The sequence below is a fragment of the Epinephelus moara genome, chromosome 9, assembly GCF_006386435.1.
Source record: "Epinephelus moara isolate mb chromosome 9, YSFRI_EMoa_1.0, whole genome shotgun sequence".
Lineage (NCBI taxonomy): Eukaryota > Metazoa > Chordata > Actinopteri > Perciformes > Serranidae > Epinephelus > Epinephelus moara.
The window spans coordinates 31563849-31580954 of NC_065514.1; the positions used below are offsets into that span (position 1 = coordinate 31563849).

The 17106-nt window shown below is 39.0% G+C and overlaps 1 protein-coding gene across 2 annotated transcripts in view; it reads right to left on the minus strand.

Annotated features, from left to right (window-relative positions):
• Positions 1 to 4068: 4068 nt before the first annotated feature.
• The window catches only part of LOC126395151 (homer protein homolog 1-like), a 36737-nt gene continuing 23699 nt past the window's right edge, over positions 4069 to 17106 (minus strand). The window contains exons 3-10 of one of the 2 annotated variants that reach the window (XM_050052369.1): positions 15568 to 15699; positions 14077 to 14169; positions 11601 to 11654; positions 10346 to 10488; positions 8039 to 8198; positions 7844 to 7954; positions 7679 to 7759; positions 4069 to 5799 (exon numbers count right to left, since the gene is read on the minus strand). In XM_050052369.1, the coding sequence (XP_049908326.1) occupies positions 5611 to 5799; positions 7679 to 7759; positions 7844 to 7954; positions 8039 to 8198; positions 10346 to 10488; positions 11601 to 11654; positions 14077 to 14169; positions 15568 to 15699 (963 nt within the window). In that variant the 3' untranslated portion in view covers positions 4069 to 5610. The remainder of the gene's footprint in view (positions 5800 to 7678; positions 7760 to 7843; positions 7955 to 8038; positions 8199 to 10345; positions 10489 to 11600; positions 11655 to 14076; positions 14170 to 15567; positions 15700 to 17106) is intronic. The other variant, XM_050052370.1, reaches the window with a different exon arrangement.

Consider the following 17106-nt stretch of genomic DNA (forward strand, 5'->3'; position numbering starts at 1 on the left):
CACTCAGCCAATCACACACACAGGTTTATGGCACTACTGGAATTTCATACCATTTCATACGGCAATGGATCCAATTTCTTTCTGTGAAATAAACTTTTCCCTCTGAGCAACTTGCGACTGTCAAAAATGAAACTATAAAGCAAACCTTTACAGAAAACTTTGACTCCTAGCTGCAACGATATACGCAGAGCACAATATTAAAAATTACTGATCTATACCTGTTTCTGAGGTCCTCCACCTCATCACTGGCCTCTGGGTTTTGTTCAGTGATATCTTCAGTTGTCAGCGCAGTCATCTCAGCGTCCACATCTGACCTCGACACATCTTCTGTCAGAGTATCCATTGTTGTTATATCCTGATGAATTTGCTTGCGCCTCTCACCACAACTCAGCGCTGCTCTGTTGATCACATTTTAAGCCAAGCGTGCTCCAGTCGAGTCTTCATGCTCAGCAGTTATCTTGAAATAGAAAACTGGTCTTCCAGTGTTTCATCTGAAGCATTTGCAATATGTCGGGAGGTTAAGCTGTCATCTGTTCACACTGGCTGAACCCTTGCATTTGGCATATACAATAAATAGGTTTATCTGGGTTAATTAGTTGAAGCCCGGGACTAATTTGAAGTGTAAAAAAGTAAGTGCCTTGGTTTTTCTTTTCCTGCCAGATCTAAATATAATATTTAGAGGATATCCAATGTCATGAGTCTGTCTATAAGACTGTCAAGCAGGTTGGAAGTGTTCAGTTTGGTTTTTAGTTGTGCACAGCCAATAAGGGATCAAACAAATCCCATATTAAGCTTTAGCAGTTGACTGTGAACTGATTAGGAAAGCAAAATGCATAAATAAATAAAATAAATAACACACTTCAACAGCCCCCCAACACACTTCAATGGGCTTATGTGCTAATTTAATGTTAAACAGAAATGAGCATAACATATTTAAAAATCCTCTTTTCTCAACTCTTGATCCACACCTCTATGAAAATGTCGACCCCACACCTGTTTATGTCTGTCTCACAGCATGACAGGGATACTACATGGGAAATCAAAGACTGGAGGAGTTGGGGAGGGTTTTAGTTATAGTCAACAGGTTGTTTCTGGGCAAACACTGTCCTCATGTGTAAACTAGTCTGGCACACCTTCTGTAAATCATATACTTGCCCAATAGATCTGATAAATGTAGGCTAAACATGCAATTTCTGCTACCAATGTTTTTGCATATTCAGCTCATCTAATAAACTAACACTGAACATTATCATTCATTAATACCAGTGGTGGAAGAAATACTTCAGTGTTTTACTTGAGTAAAAGTAGAAATACTACAGTGTAAATACTCTGTTCAAAGTAAAAAGTCCTGTATTCAAAATCTTACTTACTAAAAGTACAAAAGTAACAGCATTAACATATATTTAAAATACCAAGAGTAAAAGTCCTCATTGTGGAGAATGGCCCATTTCAGAATAATGGAAGTTATATTATTGGATTATAATTATTGGTGCGTTAATGTGTTCATTAGTTTAATGTTGCAGCTGGTACAGGTGGAGTTCATTTTAATTACTTTATATACAGCTGGTTGGTTTATTCTATAATAACGTGATCATTTACTTGTTGATTATTATTTTGTTTTAATAATCAAAATATGCAAAGTAACTTAAGTTATCAAACAAACGTAGTGGTGTGAAAAGTGCAATGTTTGCTGTTTAATGTAGTAGAGTAAAAGTACTAAGTAGCATAAATAGAAATACTCAAATGAAGTACCTGTTCCTCAAAACTGACCTTCAGTACAATACTTAGTTACTTAGATCCTTAGTTACTGATCAATTGTTTGGTCTTCCTCACAATAACATTGGAAAAAATGTCCATCCCAGTTTCTCAGATTTCACTTTTATCGAAGTGATAAAAGTATCTGTGCACCGCCTATATCAATAACTGTCCACAAGGTGGCAATCATCAGTAGCATATAGTATGTTTCTATATGTTCAACTATAATGTATTACTATCTTACGTTATAGTAAATTGCACATTACTGGGTTTTGGACAGTTTGGGAAAAACAAAGACATCTGACGACGTCTCCTTGTGCTCCAGGATATTGTGTTAAGTGGTACTTTTACGTTTCTAATCTTTTATAGACCAAATGAAATCAATCTTTAACAAAAATAATCACAACTTTTAGCCCATGTAGAAAATGTGAAGGTACATCCGGTCGTGCGGGATGGGAGTGCCATTTTGTGAGGGGGCGGTGCTGATATCTCTCTGACCAAAGTGTATGCACTCAGTCAAAAAGTGACAGTTCACCATGTCCGGGTATGTGAGTGGAGGCAGTGCATCAGCGTCTGTAATTCAGCCTTGGGCTACCAAGTCACAACACCCCTTAACTGTTGGATCGCTGTTAACTAAAGCCTCAAGTGGCTTTTATAAAATGGTTACTACATACCTGGCAAAGTCTCACAGCAACAAACTATAATTACTGCCTCATGTTCGCACATTCTCTGCCAACCAGTCATGTTACAGTTTACTTCCATGTCTGTCCTGACACATATATGTAGTGAAGAACTTAAAGGAATCTGTTAGGTGTTAAGTGTATTTTTTGGCAAAACATGGATGTTTCACACACATCGTCCAGCCCAGCAGCACAGATCTATATAATCAGCAGTTTCACCATGGACACCCAAGATTACTGTCACCAATTCAGTATCTGACCAAATGTTTCCCCTTCTATTATACATTTTGACATTGAATTAATGGCCAGAAAAGTGTTTTGCAGAACATTTTGATGTCACAGTGAAGCTGACCTTTGACCTTTTGTATATAAAATGTCATCACTTCATTTTATCCTGTAAGATATTTCTGTCAAATTTTGTCAAATGTATGTATGAATTCTTGAGTTATGGCCAAAAACATGTTTTGTGAGGTCACAGTGACCTTGAACATTGACCTTCGAACACTAAATTCTAATCAGTTCATTGCTGAGTCCAAGTGGACGTTTGTGACAAATTTGAGGAAACTCCTTCTAGACCTTCTCAAGATATCGTGTTCACAAAAATGAGATGGATGCAAGGTCACAGTGACCTTGACCTTTGACTACCAAAATCTAATCAGTTCATCATTGAGTCCAAGTGAACATTTGTGCCAAATCTGAAGAAATTCCCTCAAGGTGGAGATGGACCGACAGACAACCCCAAAACATAATGCCTCCAAACACGGCTGTAACTGCTGTGACACCAACTCAGTATCTGACCAAACGTCTCCCCTTCTGTTCCTGAGTGACATTGAGTAATGGCCAGAAAAGTGTTTTTGAATATAAAATGTCATCACATCACACAACTTTTTATCTCATTAGACATTTATGTGAAATTTTGTCGTAATTACCATATGAAATTTTAAGCTATGGCCAAAAAGGTTTTGTGAGGTCACTGTGACCTTAGACCACCGAAATCTAATCAGTTCATGGTTAAGTCCAAGAGAATGTTTGTGGCAAATTTAATTTCTCAATGTATTGAGATAGCTTGTTTGCAAGAATGGGACAGACGGATAACCCAAAAACGTAATGCTGGTATTTTTACCTCTGACCATCCTCGTCCTGGTGGATGACAAATTATTTGGGCTTCAGTTGGCAGTTGCCCTTTTTAGCTCTGCGTCCCATTTCACAATAGGCGACTAATTGTCTCAGTAATACTGAAACTAATGCGGTCACAGCTGTGTTAAACAGCAGCTTTGAACACTGCTCAGCCAGTCATAATCTAATGTAGTTTTAAGCAGATATAAGTTAATTAATGCATTTGTCAAAAGATAAAACTCCTTACTTTGCAGTATATTGTTATAGATTGAGCCTAACCAACTTTACTTTTTGTAATTTAAGTATATTTTAATGCCAATATTTTTTTGTATTTTTACTGAATCTTTTAAAAGCAGGATTTTTACTTGAAATACTTGAGAGTATTCTGAGTATTTTTACACTGTAGTATTGCTACTTTTATTTTTAAAATCTCTGAATACTTCTTCCAGCCAATTTGCAACATGATCAGAGTGCTAACTGTGAAAGAACGACACGACTGCATGATTTTCATTTGGTTTTGTTTTACTATAAACTCAAAATTACAATTTGTGTTTTGAAGCATGTGGTATAATCAACATTTAAAAGTCTTATTCAAATGTTTTTTTTCCCTTTCAAGCTGTAATACTCATCATGATAAAGTCACCGCTAAAATCATTCAAGTCTCCCAAATGTACCCGAACCAACAACAAGCCCTTAAATAGTGTTCTTCAGGTGTATATACTATTCCTCTTAACATTGCTGAATTTTTGGCAATAGTAAATCCCACAAAAAATAAAGTACCACTAGTCAGCTACCGTTGATGCATCTCTGTACCAAAGGCAACATCAGCAAAAATTCAAATCTGTACAGGAAAACGTTATTTGGCAAAAGAAAAGATTCTCTGCAAATCCAACCTGCCATCGCCTTCTTTATATTCTCATTTCCTTTTTCATAAATAGTTCAAAAATATTGCCAGTTTTTCAAAAAGGAAAGAAAACTACCTCGACAGCCATGTACCAGACAATAAAAAAAGATTAAGTGAAAACAAGATGTAAATAAAGATCTTTGCTTTTGTACAACTTTCATCATCATTTTCAGTCACGGTTAAGTAATAAATTAACAAACAAAAAGGATTCAATCATTGCACTTCAAGTCGCAACAGAAACAAGAGGAGAAAGAAAGATCCACTCATACACACAAACTCCAGTTTTACAAATGCACTATGAATTTGTTATATTCTTTTAAAAAAAGTGTATAGAAAGAAAGTGAATAAAATCTCGCCTGTGGACTAAACATATTCGAGAGAGGAGTAAAATTACCTGAAAGTGAGAGTGGAAAGTGTTTATTTACCCTCTGATGCTCCCTTTTTTGTATTGCTCATATATTGTATAAGAATATAAGACAAAGTCCTCTCTGGCCTTTTGTTTTTTTGGCAGTCCCTCGGTGGATTTCAATCACAGGAGGAACGTTTGTCTCTTTATGACATTCGAAAGCGACCCGACACCCTCCAGAGTTCAAATAACTAAAAATTAATCAGAGTGTAGGAAAAGCTCGAGTCCTTCTCATCTGACTCCAAGTGTTCATTTGGCTGACGATGAATTAAAGAAGATGGGGGAGAAAAATCACCGGCTCCATGTGACTGCAGAATGCACCAAAGCGAAGCTCGAGAAAAGAAAAACGCAGCTTGTCTTTTATTAATTAAAGTCTGCGTGATTGCTGGAGCAAAAACAAAAAATTTCCCCACAAACGGAATGATTTTCAAGAAACAAACCAAAAAAAATCTGATTCATTCAGAGTTTCTCGTGTAGTTAAGAAAGTCAAGAATATTCCAGAGTGGAGCAGAGGAAAGGCATGGTCCAAGCAAAGCCTCTTTCACTTGGCTTGTTTGTAAACGTGTACTGTAGCAAAAAATGTGTGTACCGTTAATGCATAAAGTTGTGTGTAAACCTTTACACGTATACATGTGGGAAATTAATTTCAAGTTACATGTCGGTGATGATGTGCCAACATGCAGGTGGTTTCTTCTCTGAGCGCTGGCTGTGGTGTTGGTGGTGCTGTTGGTGACGGTGAATTCGCCTCTTTAGCTGCCCTCGATGAGCTTACCCAGCGTGTCTCGCAGCTCTGTCAGCTCAAAAATCTTGCCGTCCAGCAGCTCCAGCAGCGAGCGCAGGCTCTTGCGGAAGGCTTCCCTCTCCTGCTGGTTGCTCTCTAGACGCTGCTCCAGATCGCTCAGCTGGGCCTCCAATGTCTGGTTCCTCGACTCCGTGTCCTGAAGACAAACAAGATCATCAGTTTATTTAAACAGTGGTTCTCAAACTCTTAAACCATCCAAAGTTTTGATCAACTTTTTTTTTTTCACATTTTCACAGTCGTGTAAAATGTGTGGAAACAATGCACTGAAACAATTCTGATAGCTCTAATCACTCCTCCTGTTTATACTCACCATTAAAAACTCAAACTAACAGATCTCTTCCTGATGTGCTTTTAGTGTAAATGATGAGGGACAAAATCCACAGCCCCAGTTTTGTTCAAAAATATATTAAAATAACATTTATCTAAAGCCGATATGAGGCGTCAGCAGTCTGAATTAGACAAGTCCTCCAAAGGTATATGTTTTTAGCACAAAATTCCCTCTTTTTGTAACTGTCATTCCACTGCAGCTCAATAGGGAAATGCTGTATGAAGGAAATTTTATACTGAAAAAGAGTAACTGTGGAAGCTGCACCAGCAAACTGAAATGCATACTACTGCAATAAATGGTTAAAACCTTGAGGTAAGCGTCCTGTCTGAACATAAACTCTAAACTAAGGCACGTCTGATTTTTTTAGCGGGAAATGCTGCATTCATGCCATGTTGGCAGGAAGATGTGACAACTATCGCCCCTACTAATACTGGATTTTTCCAATGTTGATATAGTGTTAAAATTACCATTTCTATATCCATTTCTCACCACCTTTTGACATTGAAGAAAACTTTGTTTTTCTCACGTTTATTCTGGTGAATAAAAAAATCCAGAAATAGAGGTCTGTGTTAAACAACAGAAAAACTATATTAAAACATCTGTTAAACTCAACTCACGCAGTTTATTCCAAGTCTCATTTATCCAGTCATATGCTCAGTACTTCCCAAACAGACAGCTCTTTCCCTCTGGGAACTGACCTGAAAGTGAAACTTATCTATGCTCTCTTCAAAACCAGACTGTAATTTCACCTCGCTGTACATGGGAGCTGCTGGTCTACCACTGCCTTAATCGGAAGTTTGTTTGTGTAATTGTACAACTTTGGTGAAGCCAAACTAATTTTTTAAAACACTGAAGTCACACAATAGCCAAGACAAACTAACTGATCAAGGCAGGAGTAGACCAGCAGCTCCTGTGTTCAGCAAGATAAAAACAGTGCTTTTGTCAATGGAGTCTGGCTCTGAGGAAAGCATAGATAAGTTCCACTTTTACTTCAGTTCACCATCGGAAAAGGCTCTCTGTTTGGGAAGTACTGAGCATATCACTGGATAATACTGCACAAATTGTGTGAGAGCTTGTAAATGGACACTTTGATATAGTTTTGCTGTTGGTGAACATGGACTCCTATGACTTCAATTCATTCAGAATTTTCTGTTCTTGGATTCTTCTTTCAATGTGGAGGCATGCATGAAAATCAAAGTTTTCTTCACAAAATCACCATAGCATGGGGTAAGCGACTGATATAAAAATGGTCATTTGGGAAGTGAAGCATTCCTTTAAAGAACTGTAATAAATACACTGTTTCTGAATTAACTAAAGCTTGTTTTAGCATTTCTGTACTGAAATGTCTTGTTACTTGGGCGACACACGTGAAAATTCTGATAAATGTACAATAAGCTAATATCGCCCAACATATCAATGTCACTCTGGTGAAATCTTTTTGTCGTTACTACTTGTGGGATGGTTAGCTCTTCTGCTGGATTTTATTTATACTGATCTGTTAGTATAAAGCCAATTTGGCACCAGTTTGTGGAGACATCTAGGTGCTTTTCACAAACTGGAAAATACTGAAGCTGTCAAAAATTCACCTTATTTGGAGTCTGAGTTTAATTTGCAGTTAATTTACAGTCTGTGGAATCTGACCTGAATCAGCTGCAGGTGTTACTGTGCGTACACCTGCATTACTCACTTGTAGTTTCTGTGTAAGGGAGTCTTTTTGAGACTGAAACTCGTTGGCACTCTCCACTTCTGCTTTGAGTCTCTCCAACTCCTGGAAATAAAGAGAGTAAATATTGAAGATGTGTAATACTGCTCAGTACACAAACACATCTACCTAAAACACTCCTCCACGTACCTCCTCCTTGGCTTTCAGAGCCGACTCCAGCTCTTCTATCGTTTGGTTGAGTTCTGTCTTTTGGGATTTGATCACTGTTGTTTGGCCACTCACACACTCCAGCTCTGTCACCTGGAATACAAACCAAAAAAATCCTCACAACATGGTCAAAATTTATTTTCAGTAAATCAGATCATTTTATTTGAGCAGTAATACCCGTTTGTGTAGCCTCTCAGCTTCTTCCTGATAGGCTGCCAGCTGTTGTTTCCACTGTTTGACATTGGCCGTGGACTCGAGCAGAGCCGCCGTCAGCTTGGCGTTGTTGCCCTTAAGTGCCGCCAGCTCTGCCTCCCAGTGCTTATTGATGCTGGATGAACTGGGATGTGAGGAAGAGACAAGAAGACTATCAGAAAAGCTGAAACCAACCATAGTCCCTTAACATTTAATAGAACAATGTGCAAAGCATTTTAGAAAACTTGAATTTCTACATGGTTATAACTTTTTAAAAAGTTTTTCTGCTGCATTAATATCCCCTAAAGCACAGCTGACAAAACTATCTCCACTCATTTAGTGGTTTATAATTAATAGGAAGCATGCGTAGTGTTTTAATGTAATGCTTTAATGCTGTCCAGAGGCCCGGGGACCAGATTAATAATGAATGAATGAATCGACATGAGCTGCAGCGCTCTTTGCTGCACTGTGCCAATTTCATTTTAAATCAGCACTCAAGAGAGTCGCGAGCGGACAAGTAACTCTCTCATTTACACTCCTGAATGTGATCATTTCACAATATGGAGGTGTCAACAATTAAAATGTTATTTAAAGAGGACCTATTATGCTTGTTTTCTGATTCATATTTGTATTCTTGGTTTTTACCTGAAAATGTGTACATGCTGTAATGTCCAGAAAACACTTTCTTCGTACTGTCTGTACTGGAACACTTGTATTCACCGTCTGTCTGAAACACTCTGTTGTAGTGCCCGTCTTTTTAAGCCCCCCTCCCAAAAGTACAGTGGAAATTTCTACTGTGAAATACCACCAATGAAAGCCTCTAAAAACACCAAATCATCATATGATCCAAAATCATGGCAAAATTAACAATCACCAGGAAAAATGTTGGCATTGTAAGTTTCAGTAAACTCTAATGGTGTCGGCTTTTCCGTTGGATGGAGATCCTGATTAGAGCGACAGCCTTCTGGCTCCTCCATTTATTTCAATGGGGACAGCAGGACCCCAAGACTCTACTTATGCCTGGCCTTCCGCCCGCCAGCATGCCTCTCACTATTATGTTTTGTGGTATTGTCAAGATGTAGATTTGTATTTTGTTGAAACTGTTTTGAGGCACTAGTGTAGCTATTTTGGGATCTGGGCCAGGTTTAGGTTTTTCAAAACATAGCATATCTTGATTTGTTAGAGACACTAGTTGCAAGGTTACTGTTTAATTTGTGTTTTTGTTTTCACCAATTCAGGATAGTTAGAAAAAACATCACCAAAATGTCTGATTTATATTGTTCCACCTTCCCTTTATGAGCTGGGTCATAACACTCAGTAAAAAAACGCCACTTTTCATGGCACTATACCGTTAGAAAAACACCAACAGGTCACTACAAAACACTCATGCTTGGTGGCTAAAAAGCTGCTGGAAACACAGCAATGACACACTAAAACACAACCAGTTTTGTTGTTTGTTGGCCTTGAGCAGTGGTCTGCAGTGGTCTGCAGCTATGGCAGCCGTCTCAGCTACATGTCACGTCATCCACCATCCACACTAGCTCAGGATAACGTCACTTTACAAATGTTGATAGGATATGTCTGAAAGTTGCTAATGTAACGTATTCTTGGTTTGTGGAAAAGCAAAATGTCAACATTGTCCTCTGGCAACTGGGCTGTGTTTCTGTGACGTTAGCATGTAGAAGTGTCATTCATTCATTCATTCATTCATCTTCTAACTGCTTCATCCTTTTGAGGGTCACGGGGGGGCTGGAGCCTATCCCAGCTGACATCGGGCGAGAGGCAGGGTACACCCTGGACAAGTCGCCAGACTATCGCAGGGCTGACACATAGAGACAAACAACCATTCACGCTCACATTCACACCTACGGACAATTTAGAGTCATCCATTAACCTAGTCCCCAATCTGCATGTCTTTGGACTGTGGGAGGAAGCTGGAATGCCCGGAGAGAACCCACGCTGACACGGGGAGAACATGCAAACTCCGCACAGAAGGGCTCCCACACCCAGGATTGCTGTGAGGCGACAGTGCTAACCACCACACCACCGTGCCGCCCATGTAGAAGTGTATGGTACATAATGTAAACACTTGCAGTGGCATGCCTGGAGCAGATGACCATAAAAAGAAGTCCACAACGAGCTGACGGCTATCAACATCCGACACACATTTTATATACATACATATATATATATATACATAGACATATATGTATGAGGAAGACGATATTGGGTGATATTTGGTTGTCTTGCTTGTGGCTGGATCTGTTCTGTGTTAACCTGGCTCCTGTTTACCTGTGTGAGAAGGGCAGTGCATTCTGGGAAGGCTCTGCTCTAGGTTCAGTGTGCTGAGGTGTGTCTGGTGTGACTCTCTCATCATCTGTACCATTGATGCTCTCTGAGGTCAAGGGCGACTGCAGGTCACCTGGGGCCGACTCCTGTTCCAACACATTGGTGAAACATCAAAAAAATATTAGAAAAAAAAAAAAAAAGACTGAAGCAACAGGTCAACATTTTGGGAGAAGTTTATTTGCTTTCATGCCGAGAAGATACTATATATGAAGCTACAGCCAGGAGAGAGTTAGCTTAGCTTAGCATAAATACTGGAAACGGGTATACAGATAGTCTGCCTCTGTCCAAAGGTAACAAAGTCCCCCTACTAGACTAAACAAAAAACTTATATCATGATAATAAGTAAGCTTTAGAGGTGCTGGTAGGTGGATTTTGTTACCTTTGGATAGTGCCAGGCAAGCTGTTTACCCTTCTTTCCAATCTTAATGCTAACTTAAGCTAACTGGCTGCTGACTGTAGCTTCATATTTAATGCACAGGGAGCAGTATCAATCTTCTTATCTAACTCTTGGCAAGAAGACAAACATATTTCCTGAATGGCTGAAATATTCATATAAATGTGGATTAAGACACACAAACAAATCAAAAATCAATAAAGAGTTAATGATTCCGTGCTCTCAAAAACTAACAGTAATTTCTGTTGAAATGGAGTTAGGGATGCTAAAAGCTTACAGACCCTTTTTGTGCCTGAGGTGCTGGTTGCTGGAGATCAGACATATTTCCACACACACATTTCAGAACTATGACTCCATTTTTCTGAAGACACCATGTCTCCTTTTCATTTATCTATGTCTTATAATCATTGTCATTTGTGATCGGCACTGCTCAAACATCCCTAATTGTAGCAGACTGTCACTTTTTGAGAGCATGAAAGGAGAACTGGAGGGATATGTGGGATAAATTCACAGAGACGGGGTTCCTTTGGCTGTTAGTCTGACATAAGGATGATAGACAATGTTGTTAAAGACTGATGACTGGTTTCTACTGAAAAAAAATGAGTAAAGTGATAAGACTTGGCTTTACTGATATGCAGAAATCCATCACTGTGCTCTCACTGTTTAGAGAATAATTATTTTTTTTTGCAAGACTGCTGCAGGGGAAACACCTGAGGAGAGTTTGCGTCATTAACTAGGGGGGTAAAAGTAGGGGAAAAAGGGCCATCGGGGGCAGGTAAAAAATTCTTTCCATTTCTTTTTTACCTTCTTTTTACCAGGTTTGTTGACTGACAACACATTCCTTTTTACAGCGCCACCCTGAGGGAGATTCATGGGGAGGTAAAACAAGCCACAAGGTGTTAGCTTAGTGGCTTTAATGTGAGCATAATGCTGAATGAAACATAAAACAGCTTAGTACAGGATTGCATTAATTTCTCATCAATTTCTAATTCTTCTAGGTTGGCTTTGGTGTCGCATGGGGTTCGTTAACAACATTATTAACAAATTTACATTACATTAACACTGATTCTCAACATAAAACATACTCACACTGTAAAACACATTAAACAAGAATGACTGGGAGATTATAAGGAGATTAAAATGAAGAGTTTTGTGCTTTAAACTGCACAAAACACAGAAAGTAAAGGCTTAAAAATCTCATGAAGAAAACCTCCCTGTTGGCATCAGAGTGCAGAATTTGGTTTTAGCATCTAGACTCTGGTCAGTCCCATGAATTTCTTTTCATGATCCTATACAAGTCATAATGTTGTGTTGAACCCTGTATTGCCATAGTTTGTTATGAGTTGAAGTTCATGCGCTTCTGCACAAATGTGAGACATCTGACTCTATTTTGATAGTTAACAGCAGTAAGTTCATACATTCTGACATTAGTAATATGACACCCAGAATGTCTGTGCTTTTAACTTAAATTTAAGATAAATTTGCTTGTATGAGTGCTTTCAACCCATCACACACAGGCCATTTCTCCCTACCTGTAGAGTAACTTTGTGTACTGTTGGTTTGCATTATCAATTCCACTACCTGCTAGCTCTTACTAGAAATTGTCATGTTAGCTAACTAGTGTCAACAGATGTCTATCAATGTGAGCTATGTGGTAAAACAGTTATGGTAATATGAGGATGAGTGCTGCATACAAATGTACCCCCAAAAAGTACTTGTTTCTAGCAGGTTGCTTTATTTCCCAACTCTAAAAACATCTACATCTATAAACTACCATGAGATTGCCATCCTTACAGGTATACTTTGCAGGATTTCATAAAACAAACAAAAACAAAAACAAAAAACCACCTTGTGGTTTTATGCCTCCGCGCACCGGTCAAGTTGCACTTAAACTTTACACCCATGTCTGTGAAAATGTAGATGCTTCACACACATCTTTTCCCCCGGCAGCACAGAAGATCTATACAATCAGCACAGTTTTTAGGTGGACAATCAAGATTAGTGTCACAAATTCAGCATCTGACCAAATGTCTCCCCGTCTGTTCCTGAGTTATGACGTTCAGTAGTGGCCAGAAAAGTGTTTCTGCAGAACATTATGATGTCACAGTAAAGCTGACCTTTGACCTTTTGGACATAAATTTTCAACACTTTATCATTATATCAAATTGAACACGTGTGAAATTTTGTCATGAGTAGCATATGAATTCTGGAGTTATGGCCAAACATGTTTTGTGAGGTCAAAGTGACCTTGACCTTTGACCACCAAATTCTAATTGGTTCATTGTTGAGTTGAGAAATTCCCTCAAAGTGTTCTTGAGGCTCCGGAATCCGGAGACAGCACTGCATCAAACCTATGTAAAAGCAGCAACAGAAAGTTTTTGGAATATGATTTTTGATATTATAGTTTAATAGGTTAATTGAAGTCTGGCTGTTCAATAAATTTGTTTTAAATTGCACTTGTTTCCTTTTTAATTTAATTTCCTATTCTTGCATAAGATTTTTTTGTTACAAGTATTTAAGTTCTCTATAATATTTTAATGCAAGTAGGCGAATTTGGAAGTTACCTAAAATGCCCATCCCTAGTATCAATTCATACAAAAGTAATCCCTCTCAGTCATCACTTTTGACCGACCATAAGTGAGTGGCAGTGTATTTATCTGCAGAGACTCTGCCCTCTGCCTCTATATTCTTCTTATTTTGCTGTGTTTGTGATGTTCCTAAGCACAGCATGCAGGTGAGGTCGGGATTTCATAAAAAGGTAGTGAGCAGGTGCCAGACTGTAAGCAACAGCACCTAAAAAACTGAAAGACAGTAAGGTAAAACGGCAAGTGGACAAAACTGAGGTTTGCTTTTACTTTCACTTGTTATACTGTTTACAAACAGTAATGAACAATTCCTGCATCGTATACCTTTAACACTTTTTAATCAGAATCCTGTCTATATGGTCAAGTTGTTTAACTGTACTTATTCTCTGTGTGTATATGTAACTGTCTATCTTCCTTGTAAATATACCAGTAATTTAGTTTCTCTTAATCCTTCCTTTAGTGCTACTTGTATATACTATGTTATGTTTTATTGGTTATTCTATTGTTTCATTCTATTCTAATTTGAATATTTGTTATGTATAGATTTTCTGTGTGTTCAGCATGGAGGGGGCTGTAACTGCGTCTCACTGTGCAATCCTGTATTGTATAATGACTATAAAGTTAAACCTTGAACCTTGAGGTTGACTTCTTCAAAGTATGCGAGAGGATGCAGTGGTGGTGATGGTGTTTGATACCTGAGAGGGAGTGCTGGTGAGCTCCATCTTCTCCTGAGACTTCTCTTTTGCTAACCGCGCTGCCTCCTTGAACTCGGCAAACTTTTCTGCAAACTAAAAATAACAGGAGCAAGTTACACTACAGTTCAACAACAACTTCTATGTTTTCAAGACAGAGTATACACACTTGGATCAAAATCAGAGGGGTGTACTAGGAAGCAAGATTTTTTGGGTAAGGTACGTTAAGCCTAAAATCAGAGTTTTCAGCGTTACAGAGGTGGCTCTCCTTTAATCAGGCTAGGTTGCCATGGTAACTTATGTTGCATGTCTACACTTGTCCAGACCAATTTATGTTCAGAGTATCGCATTGAAATCAGCTATCGGTGTCACCACTGTTGCAAAATCCCATGGACCGTGGTGCCAGAACTATGAGAGGTTCACTTCAGAGGAAGAGTGTTTGAAGACCAAATAGATGCATTGGCTTTTTCATGACAATATTCTCTAAGAGCGACACAGATTTCCAGCTAAGGCAATATGTTATAAATGCAAACGTGTTGAGCCGCATGTTATTAATGCCACAGTAATGATGCAAAACATCTGAGAAAAAAATGGTTTATTTTACTTGCAAGGTTGTTCTTGCTTTCACTGAACTACTTAATATGTTGATATTGTTTTCTGGTCAATTTGTCCAAGCTGGCTTTAAAAGAAACCTTGTATAAAATCACAGGTAGCATACATTAATAGTTCACTATATTATTTATCAGGATGACCTTTACTTGCATATGAAATGTGGTAGAATTTCTTCAAACCAAACCACAACGTTACCACTTTGAATTATGTTTTTATGTTTGGTCTTGATTTGCTGAAGTCCATTTAACACTGCTAGTATATATGATGTATTACAACTAATAGAACACCAATTAGACAACTGATTAGTTTACTGGTATTTGTCACATATAAAATCCTCACATATAAAATCCGATCAATAAAATAAATTTACCTTGATTTGGCCAAGAACTTAAGTGATTTCCATCCGTCCTTCATTATGGGTCAGTGTCAGTATAGCCAATGTAAGTGCAGTTCTTGAGTGTAACATTTAAATCTGCTGCATCAAGTGTAAAGTTTAAGAGCTGTAGAATGTGCAGCTGTCATGTTAGAGAAAAAACAGAGTGGTAATATAAATATATTCACTTTTCTGTGAGCATCCCTCTCTTGCCTTATTTGCAGCAGCAGTGTTGTTTTTGCTGTAATAAGTTTTTCATATTCTTCGTAGGCTTAAGTAGGTGGCACATGATCGATCCAAGAGTCAAACCAAACACCCTCTTTTTCAGGAGCGTGCACAAAGCCTGAGGAAGAAGGCCTGGGTTAACAAAGGCAGTTGATAACCACCTGTTATGTCTGACTGGGTTTTTAGGCTTTGTCAATCCAGCTAAGGCAAAGAAATCCTGGCTCTGTCCAGCTTGCTTTGTGGTAAACCCTTATGGATTCCACTGTGGGTCCAAGCATTCTCACCTTTACCAGGTTGCTCTCAGATGAGAAGCCGAGGCCGTAGACTGTGTTCGCCCGACTGTCGGCCCACTGTCCAAACTTTTGCGACGTCTTGGTGAATGTCATATTGGGGGTGATGGTGCTGTTGATAATGGCCTGTGGAGGGAAAAATACATTCAGAAAGTTAAAATGAAAATTTTGTTTGTTGAAGCCCCATTTATTCAGTTAACAGCTGTTAGTGGGGCCGGCTGTCTTTTGGTGAGAGCAGCTAAATGTCGTGACATCTACTGGGACGTGGTGGTAGTGTGAGTGTGTGTGTCATGTATAGACTGGGGTTTGTATTTGCACTGTTTGGTAAACAGGAAGTAGTCAATGAAGAGTTCTTAAGTGAGTCCAACTGCCTGTCATGTTATTGATCAGTGTGGGAGGACTCACTGGCAGAGCTGGGAGAGAGGCGAGCACTGATGGTCATGAGAAAAAAATAAAATTTACCATTAAGATGCCTTTAAGAGTTTATTCTTGACATTAGAAACAGATCTCAACTCAAGGTCCGCCAACTTACTTTTCTGAAGCTTTTAACTGACTCTCATCAGCAGATTTACTTTTCTTATCTGCCATGAAACTGTAGATATCCAAGCTTTCTTCCAGTGCTTTTCATCTGCTTAGAAGTTGAGCTTGAGGAAACAGTAAATGAAAACATGGTCAAAAGCTCCAGAACAAGTGAGTAAGAGGACCCTGAGTTCAGACCTTTATATCACATATCTTTAAAGACGAACTCTAACACCCACTGAAAATGTCTAATCTGGGGCGACCTCTGACTCCGCAGGTGGAGTGTGCGCATCACATAAGCTTAGTCATTACCAACAGCCCAGGTTTGATTCCAACCAGCAGCCCTTTGCTGCATGTCATCCTCATTCTCTCTCCACCCTCTCCTGTCACTCTAAATGGGCTTTCACAGTACTGCATGGTAAATCGCTGCCTCCAGTCATTTTAATGAGGGGAGGGCAGCATAGAGGAAGCGAGTATCAGCACAGCGTTAAGGGTATGAAGCAGTTGCTGCCCATATGCACACTAGGGTTGGGTACCGAAACTCGGTACTTTTTGTACTTGGTACCGATTCACGTCGGTACTACTGAGTACCGATTCACTTAAAATGAATCGGTGCCAAATTTCGGTACCTGAGGTGGAGGCGGAGCGAGAGCGCATGACTCGCACCTCAGACTCAGCAACATTGGCGACAAAAAAAATGTGCAGACAAAAGTTAACATGCAGCACTGTTCCTAAATGTTCTCAATAAAATGTTGAAACTGAGAAGTTTAGACTATGGGCCCGAACAACGCATAGTGCAATCCAATGTTTTCACAGCGAAAAAAATTGATGAAGTTTCAATAAAATGATGTATAACAGAGCTTTCATACAGCTTTGCACACACATTACTGTTGGATGGATTACTCGCGAACGCAGGCTCGCACAGAAATGCCACGCATATCACATGAAAGTGCAGGACCACACACATCATTGTGCTGTCATCCCATCACGCTATAAATCCAGATCAATTGTCTA